The sequence below is a fragment of the Rhodotorula toruloides genome (genome assembly GCF_000320785.1).
Source record: "Rhodotorula toruloides NP11 unplaced genomic scaffold Scaffold31, whole genome shotgun sequence".
NCBI classification, from domain to species: domain Eukaryota; kingdom Fungi; phylum Basidiomycota; class Microbotryomycetes; order Sporidiobolales; family Sporidiobolaceae; genus Rhodotorula; species Rhodotorula toruloides.
The window spans coordinates 209,099-236,148 of record NW_015622991.1 but is presented as its reverse complement, the minus strand read 5'-3'; the positions used below and the strand labels follow the sequence as shown (position 1 = coordinate 236,148).

At 61.4% G+C, this 27,050-nt stretch overlaps 13 protein-coding genes across 13 annotated transcripts; 6 read left to right on the top strand and 7 right to left on the bottom strand.

The window, feature by feature from the left end:
* Positions 1 to 618: 618 nt before the first annotated feature.
* RHTO_05336 (wd domain containing protein) lies at positions 619 to 2,740 on the top strand (the record flags this gene model as incomplete). Its single annotated transcript, XM_016418998.1, has 10 exons — positions 619 to 777; positions 854 to 1,128; positions 1,189 to 1,255; positions 1,321 to 1,569; positions 1,625 to 1,763; positions 1,825 to 1,911; positions 1,967 to 2,036; positions 2,097 to 2,266; positions 2,322 to 2,405; positions 2,475 to 2,740. 10 exons carry the CDS (start codon positions 619 to 621, stop codon positions 2,738 to 2,740), a joined length of 1,566 nt encoding a protein of 521 aa, XP_016270292.1.
* A 227-nt stretch (positions 2,741 to 2,967) lies between these two features.
* On the top strand, positions 2,968 to 5,009 carry RHTO_05335 (uncharacterized protein; the record flags this gene model as incomplete). Its single annotated transcript, XM_016418997.1, has 5 exons — positions 2,968 to 3,474; positions 3,541 to 3,946; positions 3,988 to 4,402; positions 4,468 to 4,653; positions 4,712 to 5,009. 5 exons carry the CDS (start codon positions 2,968 to 2,970, stop codon positions 5,007 to 5,009), a joined length of 1,812 nt encoding a protein of 603 aa, XP_016270291.1.
* Positions 5,010 to 5,063: 54 nt separating this feature from the next.
* On the top strand, positions 5,064 to 7,945 carry RHTO_05334 (ATP-dependent DNA helicase hus2/rqh1; the record flags this gene model as incomplete). The annotated part of the gene is made up of 12 exons (XM_016418996.1): positions 5,064 to 5,123; positions 5,336 to 5,602; positions 5,648 to 5,998; positions 6,079 to 6,193; positions 6,247 to 6,554; positions 6,617 to 6,993; positions 7,053 to 7,069; positions 7,112 to 7,176; positions 7,236 to 7,292; positions 7,348 to 7,391; positions 7,448 to 7,654; positions 7,717 to 7,945. 12 exons carry the CDS (start codon positions 5,064 to 5,066, stop codon positions 7,943 to 7,945), a joined length of 2,097 nt encoding a protein of 698 aa, XP_016270290.1.
* Positions 7,946 to 8,104: 159 nt separating this feature from the next.
* On the bottom strand, positions 8,105 to 11,086 carry RHTO_05333 (ATP-dependent rna helicase prh1; the record flags this gene model as incomplete). The annotated part of the gene is made up of 14 exons (XM_016418995.1): positions 8,105 to 8,137; positions 8,193 to 8,327; positions 8,387 to 8,494; positions 8,603 to 8,934; positions 8,996 to 9,170; positions 9,236 to 9,309; positions 9,385 to 9,574; positions 9,730 to 9,812; positions 9,879 to 10,045; positions 10,107 to 10,470; positions 10,606 to 10,647; positions 10,718 to 10,798; positions 10,859 to 10,958; positions 11,045 to 11,086. 14 exons carry the CDS (start codon positions 11,084 to 11,086, stop codon positions 8,105 to 8,107), a joined length of 1,926 nt encoding a protein of 641 aa, XP_016270289.1.
* Positions 11,087 to 12,447: 1,361 nt separating this feature from the next.
* RHTO_05332 (lysophospholipid acyltransferase) lies at positions 12,448 to 14,663 on the top strand (the record flags this gene model as incomplete). The annotated part of the gene is made up of 8 exons (XM_016418994.1): positions 12,448 to 12,498; positions 12,576 to 12,859; positions 12,918 to 13,115; positions 13,169 to 13,441; positions 13,498 to 13,563; positions 13,627 to 13,735; positions 13,786 to 13,874; positions 13,934 to 14,663. The coding sequence occupies 8 exons, from the start codon at positions 12,448 to 12,450 to the stop codon at positions 14,661 to 14,663; spliced, it is 1,800 nt and encodes a 599-aa protein (XP_016270288.1).
* A 199-nt stretch (positions 14,664 to 14,862) lies between these two features.
* RHTO_05331 (mitochondrial intermembrane space protein, Ups1) lies at positions 14,863 to 16,040 on the bottom strand (the record flags this gene model as incomplete). The annotated part of the gene is made up of 4 exons (XM_016418993.1): positions 14,863 to 15,249; positions 15,306 to 15,414; positions 15,472 to 15,861; positions 16,006 to 16,040. 4 exons carry the CDS (start codon positions 16,038 to 16,040, stop codon positions 14,863 to 14,865), a joined length of 921 nt encoding a protein of 306 aa, XP_016270287.1.
* Positions 16,041 to 16,283: 243 nt separating this feature from the next.
* On the top strand, positions 16,284 to 16,800 carry RHTO_05330 (uncharacterized protein; the record flags this gene model as incomplete). Its single annotated transcript, XM_016418992.1, has 3 exons — positions 16,284 to 16,460; positions 16,522 to 16,649; positions 16,722 to 16,800. The coding sequence occupies 3 exons, from the start codon at positions 16,284 to 16,286 to the stop codon at positions 16,798 to 16,800; spliced, it is 384 nt and encodes a 127-aa protein (XP_016270286.1).
* Positions 16,801 to 17,342: 542 nt separating this feature from the next.
* On the bottom strand, positions 17,343 to 17,825 carry RHTO_05329 (uncharacterized protein; the record flags this gene model as incomplete). Its single annotated transcript, XM_016418991.1, has 2 exons — positions 17,343 to 17,486; positions 17,607 to 17,825. 2 exons carry the CDS (start codon positions 17,823 to 17,825, stop codon positions 17,343 to 17,345), a joined length of 363 nt encoding a protein of 120 aa, XP_016270285.1.
* A 94-nt stretch (positions 17,826 to 17,919) lies between these two features.
* On the top strand, positions 17,920 to 20,299 carry RHTO_05328 (peroxisomal membrane protein 4; the record flags this gene model as incomplete). The annotated part of the gene is made up of 11 exons (XM_016418990.1): positions 17,920 to 18,247; positions 18,327 to 18,402; positions 18,469 to 18,558; positions 18,673 to 18,946; positions 19,006 to 19,059; positions 19,132 to 19,284; positions 19,370 to 19,467; positions 19,530 to 19,604; positions 19,670 to 19,855; positions 19,917 to 20,072; positions 20,200 to 20,299. 11 exons carry the CDS (start codon positions 17,920 to 17,922, stop codon positions 20,297 to 20,299), a joined length of 1,590 nt encoding a protein of 529 aa, XP_016270284.1.
* Positions 20,300 to 20,485: 186 nt separating this feature from the next.
* RHTO_05327 (COBW domain containing protein 2) lies at positions 20,486 to 22,156 on the bottom strand (the record flags this gene model as incomplete). Its single annotated transcript, XM_016418989.1, has 7 exons — positions 20,486 to 21,137; positions 21,191 to 21,277; positions 21,340 to 21,386; positions 21,473 to 21,525; positions 21,581 to 21,802; positions 21,861 to 22,021; positions 22,092 to 22,156. 7 exons carry the CDS (start codon positions 22,154 to 22,156, stop codon positions 20,486 to 20,488), a joined length of 1,287 nt encoding a protein of 428 aa, XP_016270283.1.
* A 455-nt stretch (positions 22,157 to 22,611) lies between these two features.
* On the bottom strand, positions 22,612 to 23,752 carry RHTO_05326 (uncharacterized protein; the record flags this gene model as incomplete). The annotated part of the gene is made up of 6 exons (XM_016418988.1): positions 22,612 to 22,647; positions 22,704 to 23,045; positions 23,104 to 23,164; positions 23,224 to 23,425; positions 23,484 to 23,641; positions 23,700 to 23,752. 6 exons carry the CDS (start codon positions 23,750 to 23,752, stop codon positions 22,612 to 22,614), a joined length of 852 nt encoding a protein of 283 aa, XP_016270282.1.
* A 452-nt stretch (positions 23,753 to 24,204) lies between these two features.
* RHTO_05325 (vacuolar sorting protein VPS32) lies at positions 24,205 to 25,221 on the bottom strand (the record flags this gene model as incomplete). The annotated part of the gene is made up of 6 exons (XM_016418987.1): positions 24,205 to 24,284; positions 24,345 to 24,462; positions 24,522 to 24,627; positions 24,682 to 24,767; positions 24,827 to 24,912; positions 25,041 to 25,221. 6 exons carry the CDS (start codon positions 25,219 to 25,221, stop codon positions 24,205 to 24,207), a joined length of 657 nt encoding a protein of 218 aa, XP_016270281.1.
* A 392-nt stretch (positions 25,222 to 25,613) lies between these two features.
* On the bottom strand, positions 25,614 to 26,779 carry RHTO_05324 (pirin family protein; the record flags this gene model as incomplete). Its single annotated transcript, XM_016418986.1, has 6 exons — positions 25,614 to 25,928; positions 25,987 to 26,139; positions 26,202 to 26,275; positions 26,340 to 26,478; positions 26,547 to 26,609; positions 26,687 to 26,779. 6 exons carry the CDS (start codon positions 26,777 to 26,779, stop codon positions 25,614 to 25,616), a joined length of 837 nt encoding a protein of 278 aa, XP_016270280.1.
* Positions 26,780 to 27,050: the final 271 nt, after the last annotated feature.

Here is a 27,050-nt window from a genome sequence, read left to right as displayed (position 1 = left end):
TCCCTCGCATCCTTCCTCGCCTCGCTCACCCCTCGCATCCCGCAGGTCCCGTCCAAATTCGCATCGAAGCGAACCGCCACGTCCTCAAACAGCGCCGCAAGGTCGTTACGAAGCACCTCGAGGAGAACGGACGAGAGTGGGTATCGATGGAGTCGCTCTTCTCGTCCACGAGAATCACCAACAGCGTCCCTCCTTCGTTATGGTCGTCCTTTCTTGTATGTGCTCGTACTTTTACACCTTACGCCGTCGGTCCCAGTTGAGCCCGCGCTTGGCCTGACAACATCGAATTCGAGTTCACACGAGTGGAGCGTGATGGGGATGCAACTGCGTACGATGCTGCTTTCGACTCGCTGGCGCTGTGCAGGCTTGTAGTAAGCGTATCGCCGCGCGTTGCCGGGAGGTCGAGAGGCACATGGCTCTCCCACTTCTCGCTCTTTCGCGTCAGACGGGCTCGACCGACTCCTGTACACACTCAATCCACTCGCATACACACCGCTGGCCCCTGCAAACATCCATCCGTCTTCCATCGCCCGCTCCCGTAAACCCCACCTCCTCGACTCGTCGACACTTCTCCGTCTCACCACCGGACGGGCTCCTGCCCCACAGCACACAGCGGCGATGCCACCAACTACACGCGTCTCAAAGCGCGCAATGGGCCAGTTGCCGAAGAAGGCGACTCGCCAGTACGCGAGCGCGGGAGGTCTCTCCGGCGAGGCGCGCCCGAGTACGGCGGCGGCAGCGGCGGTGGAAGAGGGCGTAGCACAGCAGGGCCACAGTGTACGTACGGGTGTGTGCGAGAGTCTGCAAACGCGAGGTGTTTGTTGAGACGCTGACATCCGGTTCTCCATCGCAGGGACCGGCGGAGGCCGCCGCAGAGGCGCAGCAGCCTCGCATCATCGAGCACGGCGACCGCAAAGTCGAGGCGAGCGAAGGAGGCGTCAAGATGGCCCTCGACACGGACTCGCTTCTCGCCGAGTTCGAGAATCTCGCATCTTACGCGGGCGGAACCGGCGGCGACGGTGGTTCAGGCGGACGAAGCGGCGGAAACGGCAGTTGGGCTGTCGGACAGCGGCCGGACATCGAGACGGAGAAGTTGCGCAAGGAGATGGACCCGCTTGAACTGCGAGCGTGCGTCGTTTCCTCCGCTATCCGCCTCCTGTCGTGCTGACGCTCTCTTCCTTACGACAGCATCGTCAAGATCATCCCTGAGCGTATCTATTCGATGGTCATCCACCCCGACACGCAGCGCGACCTAGTGCGTTCATTCAAACCCGCTTCTTCACTGCTCGCGACTGACTGCTCAGCTGCTTTACTGCACAGATGTTCGCCGGCGACAAGGTCGGGAACGTCGCTCTCTGGGATTGCACCGATGCCGGCAAGCTCGTCGGGTCGGTGCAGTCCTCCTCGGTGCGGAACGGCGCGGCAGGAAATGTTGGCGACGACGGCGAGGACGAGTGGGAGGATGAGGGTGAGGAGGAGCGGGTGTGGGGCAAGTGGTGGCACTGGAACGCGCATTCGGGCAGGAAGAGCATCTCGTGGCTCAAGTTCCGCCCGAATCAGCCATCCTCGGTGCGTAGCAGTCTCTCCTTGCTTTAAGAGCGCACCTGACGGTCACGCTCGTCAGATCTACCATTCTTCCTACGACCGCACGCTCCGCGTCACGCACTTCGAGACGGGCATGTCGGAGGAGGTGATTGACGGCGACCATTGGTCGGAAGAGGCGCTCCTCCATTCCTTCGACTTTGACCCGACGGGCAACGAGCGTGGGGTGCGTTGTACTGTCACTTTTCGGCTCTTTCGAGTATTGACACACGTACTTCGCAGTCTCGGACGACAAAGGCGGGTTGATCTGGCGCGACTTGCGGCAGCCGAAGGAGTCGGCGAAGCGGTGGGACATCGACCGGTACAAGGGTTCGTCCGCTTGCGTCTATCCTGCACAAGCTTGCGCTGACGGCGCGCTCCGCAGTCGGGTGCATCAGTATCAACCAGGCCAATCCAAACCTCGCCGCGACAGCTCACGTCAAGCGCGATATGTGGTGCGCGCTCAATCATCGTTCCTTCCGCCTCAGCATGCGCTAAGTCTTTGTTTTCTGCAGCTTGTGGGACCTCTCGACCCTTCGCGGACTTCCGGAAACAGCGGAACCAGCGGAAGTGCAGGACAAGGCGCGCATCCTCGCCTACGAGCACGAGTACGCCTGCTCCTCCGCCTACTTCGACCCGACCGGCACGCGGCTTGCAACGACGAGCTATGACGACTCGATCCGAGGTGCGTTTCACAATCTCCATTCACGACAAACGAGCTGACGAATGTCCTTGCGTAGTCTGGAACGTCGAGCCGAGCAAGCCGCGGGCCATCGCGCGCAAGGAGTTTGAGCCTCTCCGCCGCATCGCGCACAACTGCCAGGGTGCGTCCCGACGTTGTGATGCTCTGCTCCTAGACTTTACTGACTCGCACTCCCACGGTCAACCCTCAGTCGGACGCTACGTCACCGTCCTCCGCGCGCACTGGTCGACCGTGCCCTCCCTGCCGCCTCACCTCCACGTCGGCGACATGCGGCGCACCATCGACCTGATCTCGCCCGACGGCGTGACCGTCAAGTGGTTCCATAACCTCGACGCGATCACCGCCGTCCCTGCCGTCACCGCTGCGCACCCGACTGTCGCGGGCAAGTACTATGGTGGTGCAGCAAGCGGGAAGGTTAGCTTTTGGTCGGATCCGCTTGAGGAGAACTTCGAGTGAGCGCGATGCAGGGAGGAGGGCGGTACAGGGAAGGGCGCTGGCGATGTTGGTCAGTAGCTTGCAACGGATTCTTCACTAACCCTTCCTCGTCAGTAGCTCAGCTGATATCGTTCGCGCTCGCAGACTTGCGCTCGCCATCCTCCTCTCTACCCTCGACTTCCCTTCCCTTCTCCCTCGCCCGGCTAGACCACAAATCTTGGACTTCTCATTTGCGCAGTGCAGTATTTATGGACATCAGACTGCAAAGTCGCGTGTCTACGCTTCTCCACCTCGCGCCTTCTCCTGGTCGGTCCGCGTTCAGCTGCTCGCCTCCACCGCCACAACTCACTCTCTTCGCTATTGTTTTTACTCGAACAAGCTACTGCTACTGCCTCTGCTGTATCGCCGACTCGCCCGACAATGCGCCACGCTCTCGTCTGGTCGTCGACGGCCTCATCGACAACGACAACAGGCGTCCACTTCGCAAGTTAAGGAGCGGTGAAGGCTGGGAGCGGGCACCCGGCCGCTCAGGACGTCCTCGAGCTCGCCATAATTGCCGGTTCACCCACAGGAGCCGCCGCGACGCCGACTCAGCAACCTCTCGCCGTCAGGACCAACACGGCTGGCTCGACCGCTTCGAGGGGCAGTGCGGGCAGTGGAGCGGGTGCAGGGACGCAAAAGGGTCCGCAGGAGATGCCTGGAAGTGCGGCGGGGCGGGTCGTGCAGGTCGTCTCCAGCGGGTCCCTCGTCGTCCGGTGAGTCCCCTCGACAAACGCTTACTCTCGCAATATCCAGCTGACTCTGCACTCGTGCGCTCACAGCACACCCAGTCGTTACGCGAGTCGGCTGTCACACGCCTATGCCCTTCACACCTCACGCCGGCCCTTCCGCCCGCCCTCGCGCCCCCCCTCACCTCGCTCAACCCGACGTCGGACGCACCCTCGAACCCTCAGCGACAGTCCACGTCGACCACCGCACTCGGGCCGAAGAGCAGCACCGGCGAAGTAGTCGTCTCCTCCCACTTTGCCGCTGGACCCACTCTCCCTCCTGCCTCGGATTCCTCTTCTTCACTCGTCATCCCCGCCAAACGTCCCTCTCCCTCTTCGCGCAAAGGCAAAGAGCGCGCCTCTCCGCCCGGCGCCGCCGGAGCGGAAGAAGGGGAATTCGACGAGCTGGACGAGGACATCGAGAACGTTGATCCGGTCAAGGCGTTGCAGCTGCCTCCGAGTGGGCAGGCGGCGCTTCCATGACAGCAGCCCCGCGAGCAGGAAGAGACGAGGAGGAAAAAGCCTCGTGTTTCGGACGATTCGGGGTATGGGACGGCCGAAGCGGGGGGAGCGGGATTGAAGCTGGGATGGAGAAGGAGGAAGTGCCTGAGAGCGAGCACGAAGGAGAAGGAGAGATGCTCGTGGATGCAGTGGCGAGGGCGAATCCGGAGAAGGGTGGAGCGGTCTCGAGGTCGTCGGGACAGCAGGCGCAGGCCGTCGAAGGAGTCGATGTGCGTTCAGCTCCCGTTCAGCCCGTCACTTCCCTAATGGACGAACTTGCCCGCCCCAGCCCTCGTCGCATATCGCGGCCGAGCTCCTCTCGTTCACCGAACGTCGCGCCTCGCTTATGCAAGAGTTCCTTGAGATCGCGGAAAGGGAAAGGCGGGCGAGACGATGGTAAATTGCGGATGACGCTGTGCGTAGCACATCGCTCCGCGCTTTCGCTGCTCACGGCTGACTGATCTCGACCACCTGCGACAGCTTCTACGTCGACGAATGTCTCGCCGAGTACCGCGCCCAACTCCTCGCATCCGGCACGCAACTCTCCGACGTCCAGATCGAGACCGAGAAGCGCGCCAACATGCTCGAAGAGTTGCTCGAAGTGCTCGCAAGTGGAGGAGGAAGGAGCAGCATGGGAAACGACGAGGATTTCTTGTGGCATACCCTGTGCATTCGCTTCTTCCTCCGCAGCGAGCTCGACGTACTGACCACTCTTCTCGCGCAGCCCGTGGCTTGACGCTCGTATCGCCAAGTTGAAGGCGAACCCCTCCACCTTATCATCCGCCTCCATTCGACCCGCTCCCGCCTTCCACCCTCCGCTCCCCAATCACCGCATGCCTGCCCTCCTGCCCTCCGGCATCGCCCCATCTCCGACACACCAACACCCTCTCGCACGACCCTTCAGTCCCGCTCATACGAATGGCTTCTCGCCCGCTGCGGGCTATCACCCTTCACCAACGCTCGCTTCGGGACTCTCGAACCGCGGAGCAGTAACGGGGCCGGCGCCGCAGAGGGCGAGCTAGAAGGCGAGCTCGACGACGAGCGGGACGGAGAGCCAGAATAGCGCGACGTTAGCGATGGCGGTGAGGAAGGGTCGCGAGGAAGCGCAGGGGGACGGCCACGAGCGGATGGAGGCGGTCGGTCGAAGGTCGCGACGCCAGCGACGGCGCGCTTCGGGCCGGCGGGAGGTGCGGCGGCGGAGCGATCATTAGAGGACGATGGGTTGACCTTCGCAGGCTCAGCCAACAAGCGAAACGCTTCCACGTCGACCGGCTTTCACCCCATTGCGAACGACGACGTTTCTGCTCTCCTCGGCGGCGTCGGCCTTGACGGCGACCTCGACACATAGGAGGAGAGCCTCGAGATCGTCGAGTCTCCCGCTCCTCGTCCGCCCGCCTCAAGGGCGAAGAAGCCCCCTTCCGGTCTCGGCCTCGGTGCGCCAGTCGTGCGACTCGACAGTCCGCCGCCGCGATGCGAGCCGCCTCAGCAGCGCCAGCAGCCCGCTCGACCACATCCTCCCGCCGCCCAGAACCGCCCCGTCTCGGCTGTCTCGACCGCGAGCGACCTCATCATCGAGGACCCGCGCGCCGCCGTCGCCTCGACGAGCAAGGATGTCGTCCAAGCCGCGTCCGCTGCCCAGCCCAAGACGCTTCATCCTTAGACGAAGGACGTCTTCAAGGCGCTGCGGCAGCGTTTCGGCCTCAAGTCGTTCCGCACGAACCAGGAGGAGGCGATCAACGCGACACTCGCTGGACGAGACGTGTTTGTCCTCCTCCCGACGGGCGGCGGAAAGTCGCTCTGCTTCCAGCTCCCGGCCGTCGTCTCCACCGGCGTCACTTCGGGCGTCACCATCGTCGTCTCGCCTCTCCTCTCGCTCATCTCCGATCAGACGCGCGCATTGTACGACAAGGACATCCCCGTCGTCTTCCTCAACTCGACCATGCCCGCTGCAGACAAGAAGTTCGTGATGAGCTGCCTCAAGAACGACCCGCTCATGGCCTGCCTCGCCTACGTAACGCCCGAGTAGGTGCGTTCTCCGCTGTACTTGATCAAGCGCTCCCGCTGACTCGCTCACTCGCCCGCTTCACGCAGATCGTCAAGTCGAAGGCGTTCCAGAACGTGCCCGCGGACCTGTACAACCGCAAGCAGCTCACTCGGTTTGTCGTTGACGAGGCGCACTGCGTGAGCTCATGGGGGCACGACTTTCGTGCGTTGCATTCCTCGTTTCCGCGCGACTTGCGCACTGACTCCTCCTCGCAGGCCCCGACTACAAGGAGACGGGCACCCTCGAGCGCGACTACCCTGGCATCCCTCTCATCGCCCTCACCGCCACGGCGAACGACCGCGTCAAGCAGGACGTCATGAGGAACCTCCGCATGAACCACCCACTCATGCTCACCTCGTCCTTCAACCGCGCCAACCTCAAATACTTCGTCCGCACGAACATCGAGCACCGCGACGTCACCGACCTCGCCAAGGATGCCACGCATCTCGCCAAGGCGCAGAAGCACACGGGCATCACGATGCTCTACGCCATCGACGTCTTCCGCGGGAGCAAGACCCAGAAGGTGCGCTGGAGTCGACTGGTTTCTTCGCTCGTCCCGCTTGACTGACTGGAAGTCTTGCGCAGATCGCTCGCGCTGGTCACGACGAACTTGCGCACGCCGGCAAGGCTCGAGCATCGACCGCGGCGACTGCGAACTTCTCTTCCAACTTCTCGCCGCCGAACAGGTCCTCGGCGAACGCTACGAGCGCGATGGTCTCGGCTTCACCAACGCTTACGCTACGCTCGGTCGACACGCTCGGCAAATGCTCTCCGGCAAGCTATCGCTCCAGATGGGCTGCACGAAGGGCGGCAAATATGGCAGCGGCGGCGAGAAGGGCAAGGCGCCCGCGAAGCAGAAGTCGATCGACGAGTCGTACGACCACCAGCAGTCCGGCGACGAAGTACGTCGACGAGCTGCACGACGAGACGATGGGCGTGTACGACGAGGTCGAGGAGGAGTTGTGCGTCTTCGCCTGCTCACCTCGTTGCGAGACGTCGCTGACATATTTAGTCGACGCAGGGACCATCTCGGACGCCGTTTCGTCCGGTAATCGACCTCGGATTCGCTCAACGGCGCAGCGAAGGTTGGGCAGGAAGACGAGACGCAGGTCCTCCTCCGCCAACTTCTCGACGTTCGCAATCAGGTGCGATGGCGTCGCTCTCTCGATCGGTGAGCCTTCTGCTGACATAGAATGACACGCAGAACGTGACCGATGAGGAGTGCGATGCAGAAGGCATCGTCTCAGAGAAACACCTCGAGGTGCGTTCTGACCGTTTCTTGCTTGCGCTTCTCTGTTGATCCTTCTCTTTGCCAGGTCATCGCCGCCATGAAGCAGACGAGCTACCGCGAGCTCGCTGCGCGAGTCCGTTCTTCTCCCGTCTCATGTATTCCCGCTGACGATCTCCTCTCCGCAGCATTGAGCAGCTTACGGACGAGCAGATGGATTGGTTCCGCCACTCGCATGCCAAAGCCCTCTGCATCGAAGAGGTCCGCAAGGCTCGCTCCGAGTCGAGGGAGGCTGACAAGGCGGCGATGGCTCCGCCGAAGAAGGCCGCGTCGAACGCTTGCGGTTCAACCTCGCGCGGTCCTGCTGGCGCCGGCACTGGCAAGACAAGTGACTCGTGCGTCCGAACATCCTCTACGCGCGTCTCACCCACCGCGACTGACCGTCCTTGCCACCCAGTCGCTCGACCGCCTCGACTTCGACGAAACCGTCCGCCTCAACATCTCGCACGAACAGCAAGCCTGCGAAGCCGCTCAATCTCTCGGCGTTCGCGTACAACGGCGGGCTAGCCGGCGGCAGCGCGAAGAAGGCGGCCGGCGCAACGGGCGGGAGGAGCCGAGGAGGGAGCGGAGGAAAGGGCGGCGATGGGAGCGGCGCTATCAAGGCGATGCCAATCGTCAAGCGGTAGAGATGTAGAACCATTGCTTTCGAGCTCGCATGTCCTGTTGTTGTCCCGTACTTTGCGAAGTCAATGCATTCTTTCGTTCTCGACGCAATCTCTTCTTCTCTCGCGAGGTTCAGTTATGCGGAGCGCTACTCGGAAGGATGTGAGTTGCACAAGTGAGAGCTACTTGAGAGACGAGCCGAAGAGCGAGAGGGCCTGCGAGGACTCGGGTCAGCTCGAGTTCGAAAAACAGAAAGCGGAAGCGACGCACCTTGCTCCGGATCTGCGACGGCTCGATTGACGAGACGCCGCGCGCGTACATTTTGGTCGTCAAGACGAGCTCGTCGTAGATGATGGCGGGCACCTTCTTGCCGTGCAGTGTCGAGGAAGGGTGGATCGCGACGAACTGAGAGGTGAGAAGGAAGTCAGACGGTTCCAGCAAGCTCGTGTCGCACTCGCACACACCTGCTTCGTCATCGTATGCCTATACGACCCGTCCTCCTGCCTGAGTGCCGTGTTGGCGAAGAGACCCCCGATGAGGGCGTTGAGGCCGGCTCCGCCTCGTCGCCCGCGCTCGCGTCCGGATCGCCCAGCTTCAACCGCTGTGCACGCTCACGCAGCTGTTTCCGCACGTCCAGAACCGACGACATCGCCTTGAAGCCGATGAAGTTGTCCGTGCACCACAAATTGCTCGTCCTTGCCGTCGAGCTCTTCGTATGCCCGCAAGATGTTGAGCAGCATCATGTGGTCGCCAGATCGATGAACAAACTTTTGTCGAGCTGCGTTGGCGGCGTCGCGGGTCGAGCTGGTGTTGATGAGCAGCTGGTCTTTGGCGCCGACGAGCGAGACAAGGTCGATCATTTCGCGAGGGCAGCCCTCGACGAAGGAGGCGACGCGGACGCGGGCGTAAACAGGGTCGAGAGGGAGTTGCGCCATCTGGCGGCCGAGCGGCGTAATCTTGCCGCGCTTGCCGAGCGCGTTCAGGCCGATGAGCGTGAGGATGGCGAACTTGACTGTGCGCGCAACGGAACAGGTCAGCGGAACAAGCCAGTCAGAAGCGCGGGTCACACGCACTCGACTCGACGTCGGGCGGATCCATGAAACTGAACTTGAACACGTCGTCTTGGCCAGAGGCGATGAGGTGGAGGATGGCGAAGGTGAGCGAGACGCGTTGGATCTCGGGCTGCGAGCGCTTCTCGAGACCGTTGTAGGTCGCTTCGGTGTAGAGGCGGAAGCAGAAGCCATCGGTCTGCGAGGGGAAGCGTCAGCTTGTGGTCAATCAAGGTCAATGATGAGATCAAGGACCACACACACTTCACGACCAGCACGACCAGTGCGCTGCTTCGCCGACGACTGCGAGATGCTCTCCGTGACGAGCGAGTCGATGCCTGCGCGCCAAGGACTCCGTCAGCGTTCAACAGATCCCCTCCAGTTCTCGGGCCGCAAGCGAGATCGCAACGTACCGGTTCCCGCATGATACCGCTTCTCCTTTGCGAGTCCGCAGTCGACCACGTACTTGACACCCGGAATCGTGACGGACGTCTCGGCGATGTTGGTCGCGAGAATGACCTTGCGAGTGCGAGGCGGAGACGGGAGGAAAGCTTTCGCTTGCTCGGCGGCGTGGAGCTTGGCGTAGAGCGGTGTAACGAGGAGCTGAAGGGCGTGGAGAGCAAAGTGAACGAGGGCGGATGTCGGGTTGCAGGACGAAGCGAGGCGAGGCGAGCCGAGCGAAGTCGGCGAAAGCGAGATGAATAGCGGGCAAGGAGTCAGCATCATCGAAGCGGGTGAGACAGCACTTCGCCACGCACCTCCTCAGCGTGCGGAAATTCTTTCTGCAAGCTGGGCAGGAACGACTTGATTGACGCCGCCAGTCCCTCGATCTCTTCCTGACCTGTTAGCCGAGTCGAGGGAGCGTCAGGCGCGCGCGCAAAAGACGGAGAGACTGTACGCGACGCACCTGCAAGGAAGACGAGGATGCTGCCTGGCGGATAGCACGTGTGGATCTGGTAGACGGTTTCGAGAGCTGCGTCGAGAAAGTCGGGCTGGAGGAAGTCGGGCTGATGCTCTTCGGCGTAATGGGCATTGACCGTGTGCTGTCGTCCGGCGACGTAGAGGACCGGCGCACTGTGCGCAAGAAAACGGGTCAGCAGGAAGAACGAGATGAGCCGAAACGCGGCGGACGCACCGGTCAAAGAAGTCGCTGAAGCGCTGCGCGACAACCGTCACGGACATGACCACGATCTTGAGCTCGGTCGGATCCCGCTCCTCGGCGCTCTTCTTCCCGACCACCTCGCCATTCGCAACGACCCCGTTCACCTCGGCCTTTCCCTTCGATTTCGCCTGCTCCGTCTTCCACACTTGCACCTGCTCCTTCCATCGCTTCTGGATGCCCTTCAGGAAGCCCATCACCATGTCGGTCCGCAAGCTGCGCTCGTGGGCCTCGTCGAGGACGACAACATCGTACGCCTCGAGGTCGCGTCGTGGTTGCCGAGCATCTCCGCCAACAACGCACCGTCCATCGCGCACGTCAAGCGCGTGGTGCGGCTCGTCTTGTTGTCGAAGCGGACAGTGTAGCCTACGAGTCCGCCAGTTTGGGTACCGCACTCAGCGGAGACGCGCTGGGCGAGCGAGATGGCGGCGACTCGGCGCGACTCGGCGCGGTTGGGTATAGACGATGCGCGGACCGGCGCAGGGGATCTCGGAGCGGAAGTGGTATTGCGGTACTTCTGCGGGCGAGGGTGCGTGGGTGGGTGAGCGGTCCGATCGAGGGATCGGAGTCGATGAAGCGGTACTCACGAGTCGTCTTTCCCGAACCCGTCTCGGCGAGCACGATGACAGTGTCGTTGTCCGCGATTCCCTTCAGGATGGCGTCCTTGCCTGCGAGTACGAGAGTCTGGTTAGTACTGCTTGAGAGTTCGAGGAGGTGAACGAACGCACCCTGGAATACTGGCAGCTTCTCCCTCTCTGGCTTGAACCGCTGCGCCTCCTCCTTTGCCTTGCGCTCCTGCTCCGATCTCACGCCGTCGTGCGCCTGACACTGCAAGTCCCGTTCACAAATGGCCTCGGTGCACTCGCGCCGTTCCCACGCTCCTTTGCCTCCTGCTCGGCTTCTGCATCGGATACGACGAGCTTGCGCTCCTTTGGCGACGCAGGTGACCCTGCCATGCCGTTTGGCGGTGGCCGCTTGCGAGTCGAGCTGGTGCGGTGGAGCGGCTGCAGGAGCGGGAGAGGCGGGAGAGGCGGGCTCGAGCGGTGCAGCGGGCGTTTCGACGGGCTTGGAGAGCGAGATCTGACGCAGCTGGCCACCCTGGCGTCGGGGAGACTTCGTAGGCGGTTCTGGCCTGACGGAGGTGGAAGTGGGGAAGAACGACGCCGACAAGTCGCTGGGGGGCGTCTCCGATGGTTGGCCTGTCGTGTGCAGGTGTAGAGAGGGACAGGGAGCTTGGTAACGGTGATCACAGCGGCTGTTGTCGGGGAGAAACGACGAGAGAAGCGAGCGGATGTGGGGTCTCCGCGATCGGGTGCGGGCGGGGTCGAGCCGTCGACACGAGTGTCGAGCTGAGAGCAGCTGTAGCCCAACAGAGCCAACAGCAAGCGAGAAGAGCGAGAGGAAGCCGAAATCAGCCGCGCCCACCCGCCGCGCGAGGGCCTGAGAAGCGCCGCGGAGGGTCGTGTCGGCGGAGGGCTCGCTAGGGGGAACAGCTGGCAAGGCTCGCCAATACAAAATGTAATCCGCAATACGCTTTCTATGGATTAGAAACGCACTAATACCAAGTTTGTATTGACAGATTGCAAAGTGTATTGGCGGGCTGTAAACAGCGGGGGAGGGGATGGCTTGATTCTAGAAGAGAGTAAGTCTTCATTACAAACGCATTGTGGCTACATAGTCATAATAAGCATTAACGTAATGATTATCTTATAGATCATTGCGTTAATGCTTCGTCGATCAAACTCGACAAGGAGGAAGACTCGCTCCTTGTCGAGTTCGCCGGCGAGCCCAAGCAGGTCGTCTAAGCTGGGCTCGCCGGCTAAGCCCTTTCTCGGTCGTCTGGATGGATGTCTGGTTTTATCCCTTGCGGAGGACGCCCCGCTCGCTTGTTCGAGCGTCGTAATGAGTCCTCTCAGGGTTGTAATTGTCGAATACCTTACGCAGCTTCATTCCGCTTGTCCCGTGCCAGGTTGTATAGAGTCGAAAGAGTCTTCAAAAGTCGAAAGAGGTTGTATAGAGTCGAAAGAGTCCCAGCGAGCTCCCCTGCGATTTACCAGGTCCAGCAAAGCGGCGTGGAGCCAGAGCGAGTTGACCTTCGCAGGAGGAGGAGAAGGGAGGACTTGCTCCGTCACATCACCTCAAACTGCTTCGCGAACAGGCTGGTGCGAGTACTGGTGATCTGACTGATTTACTGGCTTGGCCACCTTATTTTACCGTGCGCGAGCGGTGGTCGTCGTCGCCGGGCGGAGGAGAACTCTCTCGACGACAACACCTTGCTACTCGACGACAACAGCTGCGGGAGGTCGCCAGGACAGCGATGTTGCTCGACGGTACTGCTGGGCTCCTCGCAGAGCAGCTGGGCGCAGAGGTACGCCCGCGCTCACGCTCTCGCCAACCTCATCGCTCGACCGCCGTCATTGACCCTCGAACACTCGCAACACGCAGCCCAGCCAGATCAAAGTCATCCTGCTCCTCGTCGCATCCGTACCACTCTCCCTCGCCTACCCCTGGTTCCCCTCGACGACCCGCTCGCAACTCGCTCACCTCTACAGCCTCGTCCCCTCGATCATCTTCCTCTGCTTCGTCCTCGACCTGGGACTCGGATTCGTTCAGCTCCTCGCGAGCTCGCTCGCGACATGGTCCATCGTCAGGATTGGCGCGCGGAACAACTGGGGCGCGCTCATGCCCTGGACCGTCTTTGCGATTGTCATGGGTCACCTCGCCGTCAAGTGCGTCGCCTGCACCTTTCGAGCACTTCCGAGCTTGTACTGATGCCGGCGCCCACAGCCACATCGAGCGCAGCTTGAACAACGTCCCCATCACGACGATCGAAATCACCGGCTCGCAGATGGTCCTCGTCATGAAGCTCATCTCGTTCGCCTGGTCCGTTTACGACGGGCAGCGGCCGCTCGAGGAGCTTGATGCGACGCAGAAGGCGTCGCGCATCGAGGAGGTTCCGGGACTCTTGCCCTTCCTCGGCTATGCGTGCGTGCGCCTTCACCTCTCGAGTCGCTGCTAGCTGACTCCGCCATTCGCAGCTTTTTCTTCCCCTCCATCCTCGCCGGACCGTCCTTCACCTACCGCTCCTACGACTCCTTCACCACCCATCGCCTCTTCGCCAAGGAGCACCCCGCCGACGGTTCAAAACCTGTCGACCCGACGGTCGTCCCGCCTGGACGCCGACGGAAGGCTGCGAAGCGTTTCGCGACGGGCATCATCTACCTCGCTATCTTTTCGACGTACGGATGGAAGTACGGCATGGACCGGTTGCTTGACCGCAAGGCCGTTGCGGGAATGACCTTTGTCCAGAAGTGAGTACCAGCGCGCTCATTCAGACGTGATTGCGCTGACTTGATTACCTCTCCAGGTTCGCCCTGATGAACACCGCCGGCTTCATTGCCCGCACGAAGTACTACGCCGTCTGGTGCATCGCGTGAGTCCTGCTCGCTCAATCCTCTTTCGCTCTCCACCCACAAAACGTGTTCGATGCTCGCAGCGAGTCTGCCTCTATCATCTCTGGCCTCGGTTACAACCCGCAGACGAAGCACTACGACGCTTCTCGCAACGTCCGCATCCGCTCGATCGAGCTCGCCCCGAACTTCAAGGTGCGCGCCAGTCGAAACTCGCTGAACTCCGCTAATCCTGATGCTCACAGGTCCTGTTCGACTCGTGGAACATGAATACGAATGTCTGGCTTCGCGAGTGCATCTACAAGCGCGTCGCCAAGAAGGGCCGCAAGCCTGGGTGAGCACCGCTTCCTTCGCTCTCAGCAAGCAGGCCAACTCACTCCTCCCCTCGCACAGCTTCAAGAGCACTCAGATCACCTTCATCACTTCGGCGCTCTGGCACGGCACGAACCCGTGCTACTTGATGACCTTTGTCCTCGGCGGCTTCTGCCAGGCGCTGAACCGCTCGCTCCGCGCCGGCCTTCGCCCCTTCTTCCTCCCTCCCGGCGCGCTCAACGTCCCGAACCCCGCCGTGGCCAAGCCGCCTCTTCCCGATGTCAAGCTCGAGACGGACGGGAAGAAGAAGGCGAATGAGGTCAAGGTCGGCGACAAGGCCATCACGCTCCCCTCCACTCCGCGCGTCAAGCTGCAGCCACCCCCTCAGACGCCACTCAAGACGCTCTACGACGTCTTCGGCACGATCTGCACGATCGTCGTGCTCAACTTCGCCGTCGTCCCCTTCCTCCTCCTCGACGTCCAGTCGTCCCTCCAAGCCTGGGCCGAAGTCAAATTCTACGCTCTGTGGATGGTCTTCGTCCCCTTCTTCGTGCTAAACGTTTGCGGAGGGACGGCCTACCTCAAGCGGTTGCAGCGCGCGAGGGACAAGAAGGCTGAGGGGAAGAGGCGGACGAAGGAGGAGCAGGAGCTTGAGCGGAAGCGGATCGAGTGGGAGAAGGCGGAGGAGGATAAGCGCCGCAGGAGGGGCGAGGGGTTGCCCAGCTTTGGGCTTGATGTCGAGGGGATGGTCGAGGAGGAGGAGAGGGAGGAGATGCGCGGCGAATCGGTCGAGGGCAAGAAAGACTTGTGAGGCGGAATGGACGTTCGGCAAGATGGACGCTGCGGGAAGAGCCGTTATCATAGCATCTAATCGGACCTCAAGTGATCTCTCCCGCTCACGTTGGCAGCGAGGCGTGAGCAGGGAGACGGTGCCTTGCAAGCGATACAAATTCTACAACATGAAAATGCGTCGAGGCTTAGACGGTACAACAGACACATCGATCGCCCCTTCAGGCCGTCCCCTCGCCCGATCCCGCGACTCCCTCGACTGTCCCAGGCTCGTCGCACAGGAAGCCCGTCACGACGCACACCTTCTCTCTGAACCGTCGTCGTCCGCGCTGCACCGCAGCTCTCCACCTCTCCCTCCACAGCCTCAGTCGTCTCGGTTCTTCCTCCGGGCGAAACTCGGCTCCCGCAACTCCTGCTTCCCGTCGTCTCGCCTGCTCACCTTCGAGCCAAGCTGATCGCGCCTCGTCGAGTTTTGCACGGACGGCGAGGGACAATTGGGAGGGGACGGGTTCGAAGAGGAAGGGTGCGAGAGGGCCGGAGGAAAGGATGGTTGAGGAAGTCGAGGGGCGGAGGAGGAGTTCGGCGATGAGTTGCAAGCCGAGGCGGGACTGTGCGGACACATTGTCAGCTCTTGGGACTATGTGGCGGAGAGAAAAGGACGCACGCCTTCGATTGAGCGAGGAAGTCGGCTCAGCCCGTACTTCTCGATCCGCTGAGAGAGAGGCCAGAAGCCGAACTCGGACGTCACTCGTGAAAGCGTCGTCACTTCCGTTCTGTGTTAAGAATCGTCAGCGAAAGGACAAAGAGCGACGGATGTAAAGCGAACGCACGAGAACGGGTCGCCCTTCTTCTCCCGAAAGACCTGCCACTCGAAGACCTCCATAAACTCCGTCCGGTCGATATTCCGGCTCCGCGTCCGCAGTTCTCGCTTCATCCCACCCGCGTCAGGCCCACCATCCGCAGGCAACAACGCTCCGTCCGGCTCAACAAGTCCCATCTCAATCTCCGTCTCCTCTAATACCCATGTCTTGTCGATGCGCTGGATGACTCTGGGTGCCCATCGCGGTACTTTGCCGCGCTTGAGAATGAGTTTCGTCGTTTTCAGGACATTGGTCGAGGGGTTGAAGGAGCGGGAGATGACGTCGGATGAGAGGATGTGCTTGCCGTACGGCGAGGGGTAGCGGAGGTTGTGCGCCTGGACGAGGTATGAGAAGGGGATCCTGCATGAAGAACGCCTCGTCAGTGTTGCGGCCCTTGAAAGCACTTTCAACGGAGTCGGCGAGGAGATCGTTCCAGTCCATCTCGACGACTCTGGGCAGGCTTGATGCGACACGAAAGGGTCAAAGAGCAGAATCAAGACGCACGGGAAAGTATGCGAGCTCTCAGAGTGCAACACCATCGCACACCAGCCTCGAGGAAAGTTGGCGAGGCGGTGAGAGGGGTCGTCCTGCGTGTCGCGGCCGCTGGAGCAGGATGCGGGTGCCTCCAAGGACTCAAATAAGCTAATTCAGCACAGTCTGAAGCCACACGAGTCCAGCAGAGCGTGCACCAGGTGCACGGCGAGGTGAGAGAGGAGTGGTCGTCGCATCTTGACGGTGTCCACCACCTCGACACCCGCTGAAGCGCTCTTCCATCAGCCAGAATGACGACAAACAAGCCTTTCGACGCCCCGCTCGCATCGACGCTCCTCCCCTCGCTCGTCAAACTCTCCCAACTCGCTGCCGACGCTTCATCAGTCGGCGCTTCGAATGGCGAGGCAGGGGACGCAGCGGGCGAGACGGACGGTGCGAGGAGCGCAAAGGTCGAGATCAGCAAGCAGGTGCGTCTGCACGGCTTCCAGTTGTCGGGAACGTCCTCCTCAGCCGCTTCGCTTTGGACAGGCCGCCTCGCTCCGTACGAAACTTGCTACTCTTTCGGCTCAAGCTGCGGCGCTTCCTGCGGGCGACTTGAGTCTCGACGACCAGGCGTGGCTGATTGGCGAGCTGGAGAGAGAGGTCGAGCGGAAGAGGTGTGTAACACTCTCGATTCCGCTTCTTCCGGTGTTGACCGTGAGCTGACTGCTTTCGGCCTTACGTTGCAGGGAGGAGCTGCACAAGATGGCGCTGTTGACGGCGCTGTCGGCTGAAAAGGGCAAGGAAACGATGGATACGGCGCCGTGAAGGTCTCCGCATCCCCTTCTCTTCGACCAGAACCGCTTCTGCCGCGCCAATATCGACTGACAAGGCTCGGAAGAGCGATAACCATCGATCTGCGGCACCCCACGTCGTCAGGCGAACCGACCTGGCCGACTTTGCGATCTCGACTCTCCCGGGCGCCGCGCCCTCTCCGCCTGCGCACAACCTCCTCCATTCCGCCACCATCAAGGTAAGCATGAAGCATCGGGGGACGCCTGCAGGCAACCGTCAGCGGGAAGAGCTGTACCGACAGCCTTTGAGACGGGATGCGCGAGCGAGCAGGAGGAGGAGGAGCTTGTGAAGCCAGAAAGACGAGGGTGGATGCAAGAAGGGCGTGCACGCTGGCTGCAACAGCGAACTCTCGACCAGACCAGCTGCACTCTCCCGCAGTCCAGCGAGCGATGGGTGCGAAAGATGAGCCTCGATGCGTAGGGGTACAACATAAACCTCCCGTCTCCTCGTCTACTCCCCAGAACTCCGCTCTCCCGCGCTGCTCCGCCACCCCGCGCTGCACCTCCCTCCCGCTCCTACGCGCTGAACCTGAACCACCGCTGGAGAAACCCTGGCCGCTCCATCTTCTCGCCCCTGGTAACCCGCGCGACGGCGTCTTCGATGCGAGCGTAGTGCTTCGGGAACGATGCGGGCTTGGTCGTTGAAGGTTGCATAGGGTACTGCGGTGCCAGGGAAGCCCAGTCAGCGCCGGCCCAGGCTGTCTCGCGAGTCGATGCCCGCGAGCTGATGAAGAATCGCAGAGGGTGCAAGGACAGCGACGACGAAGCGTGGGGACTCACGCGCCTGGCAGCCTCGTTGTTGGCCATCCTCAACAAGCTCTGACACGCCTGCTCGGCCTTCTGCTCCTGTTTTGGCGAGAGCGTGACGGTGTCGGCGAGTGCGCGGTCGGCGGCCGCGCGAATGGCGTCTGCGAACTGGACGGTTGGACGGAGAGGGTCCCTAGGCCACGCCTGGGCTGCCTGATGCCACGCCTGGCGCAATCGCTGTGTGCTGGCCATCGTTGCGAGCTGGTCGAGGCGAACCGGCGAACTCGCTCTCTCTCTTGACCTCGACGCTACTCTCGCTGCTCGCTGGAGCGTGTAGACGGCTACGATGGACTCGGCTGGAGGACAGGACAACCCGCCAACCCGCCCGACTAACCCAAACTCGCCCAGGAGGACTCCTCGCTTTGATTTGGCCCCGCTTTCCTCCCTGAGCGACACAGACACCGCTCCCTCGTCCCCTGAACCTCTGGCGACGCCGACACTCGCAGAGTCGTATGGGCAGCTCAAAAAGAACCTCTCGTTCAAGAGCTTGCGCGACTTGGAGGTGCGCGAACTGAAGGGGCATATCTACCGGCGAGGGAAGCCGTCCGACGGGACGCGCTACAGGCCAAAGAACAGCGACGAGGTGTTTGCGCATGCGCTGAAAGGAGGACTGCGTGCGTTCCGAGCTTCCGGCGGTTGAGGTTGGCAAAACGGCGACTTTCGCTAACTCCCTCGAAACGTGCGAATGGGCAGGTTCGTTCGTGCTGGGGACCTCTCTGCGTGCTGCCGTCAACCTTGTCATTACGCTGCTCCGTCTGACCCGCAAGAAGTGCGTCTCTCCGCCTCCTCGTGTTTCACCCGGGTCTTCTGACACGCCGCTCTCACACTCTCGCAGAGGTCTCCCGCCAGCGGTTATCATCCATGCCGTCTTTGGTCCCGACGTCGCTCGCTTCGGCGGCATGCTCGGCCTGTTCTCCTTCCTCTAGTGCGTCTTGCTCTTTGCTGACTGTCCGTCGTTCCTCCTGCTGACCTTCCCAATCCTGCTCCTATACCTCCCGCTGCACTATCACTTTCGCTGCACAACCGTTCTCGCGTTCAGCAAATGGACGCTCCACACCCTCCGCCTCTACAACCCCGGCCGCCTCGGACCCGGCCAATCCGAAACCTGGCACGCCGCCGTCGCAGGCCTCGTCTCGGGCGCCAGCGTCTGGGCCGAGAAGCCCTCTCGTCGTGTCACGATCGGGCAACAGATGTTCGTCCGCGGCTTGCAAGGGCACTACAACCTCCTCAAGAGCCAGGGCAGGATTCGGGTCAAGAATGTCAGCGTGATCGTGTTTGGGTTGAGCTGTGCGCAGATCATGTACTCGTGGCTCGTACGTTCGCTTCGACTGCCTGGGTAGCTGTTGGCGCTTTGACGAGGTTTCGACTGCAGATGGCGCCCGAAGCGCTTCCTCCCGGCTACCGCCGCTGGATCACCCAAGCATCCGTGCGTCCATTCGTTCGCTCTTGCGGCCTACACGTGCATCGCTTGGAATCGACTAAAGCGGCCCGCTCGCAGCGCGTCTCGGAACCCTGTCTCCCCGTCAACCTCTCCGCCTACCGCTCCGGCACCTTCGACCCGACCGTCGCGCGCAAGACGCTTACATGGGGACGAGGAGCGACGCCGAAGAACCGCGTATTGATCGAGTCGTATGCGAAGAAGGCAGAGATGGTCCGTCTCATCGGTTGAGGCCACTTCAGCTGCCTCTCCGTTACCGAAGCTGTTCGCTGATAGTCGCGGTCTTCACCGAATGAAGGGCGACTTCGGACCTCCGTTCGCGCCTTGCGAAGTCGTGCACCCCTGGGCCGACACTTGCACCTGGAACGGTGTCGACCGCTGGCACCAAGTCTTCCGGTTCGTCGCCCGCTCCTTCCGTTTCCCCGCTCGTAACGTTGCTGACGCCGCAGGTCTTACAGCTGGATTGCACCAGTCTACGCCGGCTTACACTTCATCCCGCCCATCCTCTTGCGACGCAAAGCGTGGATGCGACAGTGCGTGGCAACTTCCTCCATTCTTCTCGCTCGGCGCAGCCACTGAACTCGCTCTACCGCGACAGTCCCTCAACCTACCTCCTTCGCTCCCTGATCGGCACTTTCCGCTCCTGCTCGTTCCTCGCATCCTTCGTCGCGCTCTTCCAAGGCCTCGTCTGCCTCCAACGCCACTTCTACAACCGCTACCACGGCGTCGTGCCCGAGTGGCTCGAGAAGATCGTCATGCACAAGAGCTACTACTGGTTCTCCGGGTACGTTCGCCTTTTCCCCCTCCTGTCCTTCCTCGCATCGCTAACCTCCGCTCTGGTCCAGCTTTGCGACATGCCTCCCGCTCTTCCTCGAGGAGCGCAAGCGTCGCCGCGAGTTGGCGATGTACGTCCTCCCTCGCGGGCTCGAGAGCATGTGGTCGATCCTGAGGCGGAGGAAGTGGGTGCCGTTCGTCCCCGGCGGAGAGGTGCTCCTTACCTGGTGCGCCGACGTCTCTTCTCCAATGCGTTCCCGCTCGTCTTTGTCAGACTCGAAGGGAAGGGCTGACCTGTCCTCGCAAATTTGCTCTCGCCGCTCCGCCTCCACTCCGCACCTCTCGCGTTCACAGCGTCGGCCTCTCGATGGTCATGCAGTCGTACCAGCACTCGCCCGAGAACCTCTCCGGCCTCGTCCGCAGCATGTTGTGGCAGATCATCGGTCCCGCCTAGACTCGCACCCCTCAAGACTCCTCCACAGACTATGGACTCTCCCTCTCTTCGCTCTTCCGCCTGCAAATATAACGAAACGTAGTGCCCTTGCCGTAGCTGTCGTGAAAAATGATGATGTATCGTCCATACGCCCTGTACATTGGCAGCTCGTGCTCGTTCCAGCGAAAGCTCGTTCCAGCGAAACGTCTACTCCGCCATGTTCTCGTCCCCCTCCACGTTGTTGCCACCCTCCCTTTCGTCCTCCTCCAGCGCCTCTCTCAGTCCCTCCTCAAACCTTCGCGTGATCTCCCCTTCGCGCCCCTTGATTCCCCTCCCAATCAACACCAACTTGGGCTTGACCTCCCTCTCCTCCTTCGCAACCGTCGCAGGCGGGACAGGCGAGATGTCAAAGATGTCGCGTACGCCTTGGAGGATGTAGCTCTGGCCGTCTAGCGTGCGGAGGAAGCCTTTCGTGCGGAGGAGGTCGAGGGTGAGCGAGTCTTCGGCGGAAGACGTTGAGGCGGAGGGGAGTTGCGAGTCCCAGATGAGGCGAGAGACGACGCGATAGAAGGCGCTGCCGTTCTCGACGGACGGAAGGACCGGAAGAGGGATGGTCAGAGAGGAGATGTCGTTCATGTGAGCGGAGGATGATGTGGTCGGATGAGTGTGGGAGTGCACCGAGCCGTCTAGCTTGCAACCTGCGCATTCTTCTGCTTTGTCGTCGGGTTGTGCGAAAGGCGCGAGAGTTTCGGGGCGGATGGGGATGGAGGGCGAGGCGTAGATGTTGAGGTCGAGGATAAGGGAGAGGTCTATTGATGAGCGGGTGGTGCGATGGATGAGAGCGGTCGAGTTGATAGATCTGTAGGCGAGATGGTTAGCAGGGTTAAAAGGCAAAGAGCGTGAGATGCTGACCGAAGAGCAGCTTCTATCCGGTCGAGGTCTTCCGGCTGAACCAAGTCAACCTTGTTGAGCAGGATAACGTCGGCTGTTGCGACTTGCCTGCGAGAGCGATACGGAAGGGTCAGCACAGCGGGAGAAAGGATGCGAGCGGACAAGCGCACCGTTGAGCCTCGTTGTACGAGCCGTCCGGCCGGGGTTCTCGTAGTTGCTGTGCGCGAGGTTCAACTCAGATCAGTTGCTATCCTTGGCACGAGGTGAGCAACCGCAAGAAGAGCGCAAGTCTCGCCTGCGCACCTTCTCGATTCCTGCGGCATCCACGACAGCCACGACTGCGTCAAGTCCGACCTCTGCGGGTGGAGGATCAGTACAACGCCAAGTGCAAATGGATCGAACCGCACGTACCCAGGTTCAGCGCCGGCTCGTTCCAGAAAGACTCGATGATCGGTGCAGGGTCGGCAAGTCCAGTCGTTTCGAGCATGATCTGGTCGAAGCGGCCCTTCTTCTCCATCAGATTGATGATGGCGAGCAAGCCGGTGTCGCGGACGGAGCAGCAGAGGCAGCCGTTGTTGAGTTCGAGCCATTCTTCGACCATCGCCTCGTCCGACTGGACAGAGATGGCCTTGGCTGTCGACGAGGGAACGTGTGAGGACGTCCCGTAACCGAGAGAGAAGTCTGGACGCACATTCGATGTCGGTCGTGTCGCCAAACTCGTTCATGATGACTGCAATCCGTCTACCATGCTGCTCCTTGAGGATGTAATCGAGAAGCGTCGACTTTCCGGCGCCCAAATAGCCCGTCAAGACGGTCAAGGGGACCTTGGCGAGTGGCTCGACCAGCTGCGGTCTATACCAACCCGTCCTCGTCAGCTTCTCCCCCCTACAAGACCTCGAAGTGATGAGGAGAGCGAACTCACACCTCGTCCATCTCGAGGTCGTCCGACACGCTCAGGTCCTCCACGTGCAGGTCTTCGGCAGACATGACAGTCGCAGCAGCAGTCAGAGAGCGATGTGAGCGAGAAATGAAGGTGAAGGCGGAAGCCAACCCTCTGCGGGGCGGTGCCGAGCTGATGAACGACGGTGAGAGGGGGCTGACGAGCTTGTTAAGCAGTCCTACTGCCTCTCTGGGTCACGCAAGGTATGCAATAACCTCGGCTGCAGCAAGGGATGACCACACGGAGACGCTGGTGCGACGGGAAACGACGAGTTGCAAGACTCCATCGACCTCAATAGCTCCTCCTCCTCGACCGAGACCCGCTTCTACGCCTCCCGTCGCCGGAAGAGTCGCTAGAAGCGCTGGAAACCGAGTTGCGCCTCGAGCGAGACCGCGACCGTGACTTGCTCGTCGTCCTCGTCCTCGACGACCTTCTCGACTTGTTGATCGAGCGCTCGATCTCGCCTTCGCTCGACGACGATGCGCGACTCTTCGACCGTCGCCTAGAGCTCCTCGAGGTCGAGCGGTGTCGAAACCGGCTGAGAGAGCGCATTGCTGCCTCGGTCTTCTCCTCCATCCGCCGCAACTCGTCCACCGCATCGCGGTCAAGCCGACTCCGACTGCGCGAGCGACTGCGTCCGCGCGGCTTGTCGTACAAGTCGTCGAACTCATCTCGGCGGGACCGCCTCGAGCCCTTTTTCATGCTGTACTCTCCAAGTTCCGCTCGACGAGACCCGCGTTTCTTGCGCGACGAGCGATCCGAGTGTCGGAGACTGTAACTCAAGCCTGGGTCACCTTTGTTCGAGGCCGAGCCGAGTAGAGACTGCTTCGACTTGGCGGTGTCGCCGTCGGTCGAGCTAGACGAGCCGAGGTCGTGCCGGTAGTGGCGGACGGTGAAGAGTGTGGCGATGAGGAGGGCGACGCCGGCAACTTCGAACTGCGCGGGCAGACTGTCAGTTTAGATCAAACGAAGGCTGGACGACGGATGGGCGCACGAAGATCGAGACCCATTGAATGACCTCGTATGTCGCGAAGCACTGCGTGTCAATCGCTTTGCTGTAATGACAGCCCCTCAGCCTCGTCCGTCACTAGAAGGAGTAGAAGGGGGGACGCACCAGCCCGCCTCGATATCGCTCTTCGCGCTGCCAAACGCCATGACCGCTCCAGCGATACAGCAGAACGAACCGAGCACGACAGCGACGAGCAGTACGTGCCACGTCCGCGTGATGCTGTTCAGGTTGTCCTCGGGCTTGGAGTAGACTCGGAAGGCGAGGTAGGCGGAAACGAGGGCGAGGAGGGCGAAGGTGACGGCGAGGACTGTAAGCGAGCCTCTGTCAGCCGAGTTTTTCACGCATCAGAGAGAGATAGGACGCACTGATGCCCACGAGCTTCGGACTCGACCATGCGTCCGTCTTGCTGCCCTCCTGCTCGACCGCAAACGCCAAGTTGCCGACCGTCCACCTCGCCCAGATCGCCAGAACGGTCATGATAGCAAAATAGATGGCGCTGGCGCAGGAGGTCGAGAGTGCCCAGCTGCGACGGTGACAAGCGGTCAGCGAAGTCAAGGACGGAGAGAGGGAGAGCAACACACTGTCGCAGGCTGAGGCCGCAGAGTCCGGCATCCTTCCCTTGAGCTGCAGACATTGGTCAGTGTAGCGACGAGGAGGAGAGAGAGGAAAGCAGAGAGCCGAGCAACGAGAGTCGGAGACTCCGCGGAGGGTGCGGCAGGAAGAGGAGAAGAAGAGGTGCGCAAACCGCCGTCATCGACGAGCGTGGCGATTGACGCAAAGCATGAATGTCGATGTCGAAGCTGCTGTTACATCAGAAGATCTGCTAGATGCCGGTACGAGACGAACGGAACGGGGAGGCGACGGCGGAACCGAGTCGACGAGACAAATACAGGGAGACATGGCGGGACATCACAGAGTACACGCGGAGTCGCAGGGGGAAAGGCGAAGGTGGCAGAGGGAGGCGCCAGGATGGGCGGGAGAGGTGCGAGGAGGAGGGCCGGCGAGGAGATGAGGGCGAGAGGGCGAAGGCGTAGCGCGGCGAATCCGATGGAGGGCAAGTACGAGGTGTAAAGTGGCGATGCGCGATCACATCGCGAGCTGCGCCTGCAACTCCCGCAACTCTGCCTCCTCCTCGTCCTCCTCTATCCTTTGTGCCGGTGTCTTGGCTGCGAGTGACCAAGTCGTCAGTCCCGCTTCGATAGCCAAGGCATCAGCGCGCGACGCACCAGCAGGAACCGCCGCGGCTGGCGAATGAAGCGGTGCCGCTTCTGCGCCTGCCAGCCGCTTGTTGAGCTCCTCCTGCTCGAGCTCTGCCAACTCGTCCGCCAGCTCCTGGTCGTCGACCTGGGCAAAGCCAAATCATCAGCATTGGTATCATTGCGGAGAACGTAGCTCGAACGCACGTCGATGCCCATTCCTGCCGGGTCTGAGATCGCTTGGGAGATCTCGTTCGTAAGCTCGAGCTGATTGCGAACCTCGTCCATTGTCGCATCCACCTTGTCGACGTTGCTGCGTTCAGATTCGTCAGTCACGCCTCTATCGCCAGTCAGCGAGCGCACGCACAGCTTCATGTTCTTCAGGACCTCGGCACCCTGCTTCATCGCCTCGAGCGTCTCCTTGTTCATGTTGGCCGACTCGATCGCGTTGACCTGCAATATGCTGTGTCAGTGCCCGCACGCTTCGTCTCGAGGCAAGAAGGACCACGCACCTGAGTTGTCAGCGTCATCTTTCGGCCCGCGATGCTCTCCAGCTCCTGCTCGTACAACTTCTTCTGTCGGAGCGCCTGCTTCGCCACTGCAACGCGAAGAGACTCAGCCACGCCGCTCGACGAGCGAGAGCAGCCCCACTCATCCCGCCCGTACCGCCTGAGGCGAGGGCTGGCAGACGGGGGGAGCGGTTCCGAACAGGACAACAAGACGCACCTCTAGGATTGCTCGTCGCGTTGGCCTTTGCCTTGCGGAGCTCGTCGTCAATCTTCTTGCCGAGGTACTCCTCCTTCTTATCCAGCATGAGGAGGTGTTCGCGCAGCTTGACGATCGACTCGCGCGTCGAGTCCTTGGACGACTGTCCCCGCCCTGTCAAGTACGAGAGCCATCCAGACATCGTTTCCTTGGCGTGCGGGCGAGCGGGTTGTTCGGTGAGTGATGAGAGGTTGGGCGATGAGGAGAGGAGGGGTCCCAAGGAGGAGTGGTGTCGCGTGCGCGTTCGTGTGTAGTTTTGCGAGGTCTGTAGCGATGTCTAGAGCGGGCTGGCAAGGTCCAGCGAGCTCAGCGAATGTGGAAGTCAAGCGAAAGCGTCATCTGGGAGAGCGGCCTGTATTCCAATACAACTCGCTTTGTATTCCTGCACAATACAACCTCTCGCTCGCACGGGGGGACCAGGAGGAATCGCATTCGACTCGATTAAATGCAGAGAAGACTGTTGGTGGCAACAAGAAAGAGGCTAGAGGGATCAAAGGAAGGCGAGGTGGAAAAAGAGGTACGAGTCCAGTCGTCTTAGTCCTCCATCTCGAAGACGAGGAACTCTGCGTCGCGCTCGCCGACATTCTTGAACTCGATCTCGCGACTGCCGTCCGACGTCTTGTTGACCTGGATGAACGCGCCGTCGCCTTCCTCGAGGATGAGCCCGCTGTTGAGCTGCACCATCGCGCCGCCGTCCTCGTACTTGTCGCTCGCGGCAGTCGACGGAGAGCGGTACCCCGACCGCATGATGTTGTGCACGAGGGCTTTGGTCGTCGTCGGTGCGAGCGTGTGTTTGAGGGTCGACTTGGGCGACAGGATCGAGGCGTACATCGTCAACGCGGCGTGGACCTGCGTGGTGATTTGTCAGCTTAGCTTCGGGTGTAAAGGGAAGCATCGGGAGACGTACAGGAGTCGGGCCGGATGCGTTGCGCTCGTCACTGCATCCTTCGGAGCCAGCAGGCGCGACGACCTTGACGAGCTTGTCGCGCTTCTCCTCGTCGGTAAAGTGGCGGTTGTAGTAAGTTGGCGACAAACCAGACTTGTTTGGCAGGGCCCAGATCTGCAGGTGCGAGAGCGAGGTCAGCGGTCAGACGAGGGACGGAGAGTCGGAAGCGAGCGCACCTGCAAGAAGTGGACCTGCTGCTTCTTGTTGCGGTTGTACTCCGAGTGGGCGATACCAGTGCCGGTTGACGTCACTGCGCGCGAGGATCAGAAAGTGTCAGCGAGATTGAGAGCGAGGGAGGCCGGGGGGAGACTCACTCTGGACGTCGCCGCGCTTCATGATCTCGGTGTTGCCGAGCGAGTCCTTGTGCTCGAGCTCGCCATCGACGATGTACGACCAGATCTGGAACTCGCGGTGACGGTGGAGACCGAAACCGGTTCCTGCATCGACGCGGTCCTGGGAGAGGAGAGCGAGGTCAGCTTCCGCTTGGATCTGGGCGGGTCGAGGGTCAAAGCAGGACGCACCTCGTTGATGACACGGAGGGGACCCCACGACTCGTAGTTGGGGTCGTAGTACGAGGCAAAGTTCTGTTCGATGCGGGGAAGCGGGAGAGGACGAGGTCAGCGACGGAGGTAGAGAGGTAACTGTGAGGACGGGTGCGCACAAAGGTGTGGTAGGTCTTGAGCCACGAGTGGTCTGCCCATCCACGGCTCCCCGAGCGGCGGGGGATGAACTTGAGCGCAGACGAAGCGGACATGGTCGAGGATGAGGGTGAGGGTGAGGGTGAGGGTGAGGGTGAGAGCGAGGTGTAGAGAGCCCAGGCGAGAGCGGCGAGTGTAGCTAGGAGTACTCGAGAGTGAGCCAGAGTGGTGGATACGGGTGAAAGAGCCCTGTGAGTGACGCGAGCGAGGTCGTTCAAGCTGATGAGGCGAGCGGAGTGCCAAACGAGGAGGGTGACTCTGCGATGCTTGGGAGGCCACTCGAAGCTTCCATGGTGACCAAGCGAGGGAGTCAGAGCCCACGCAACT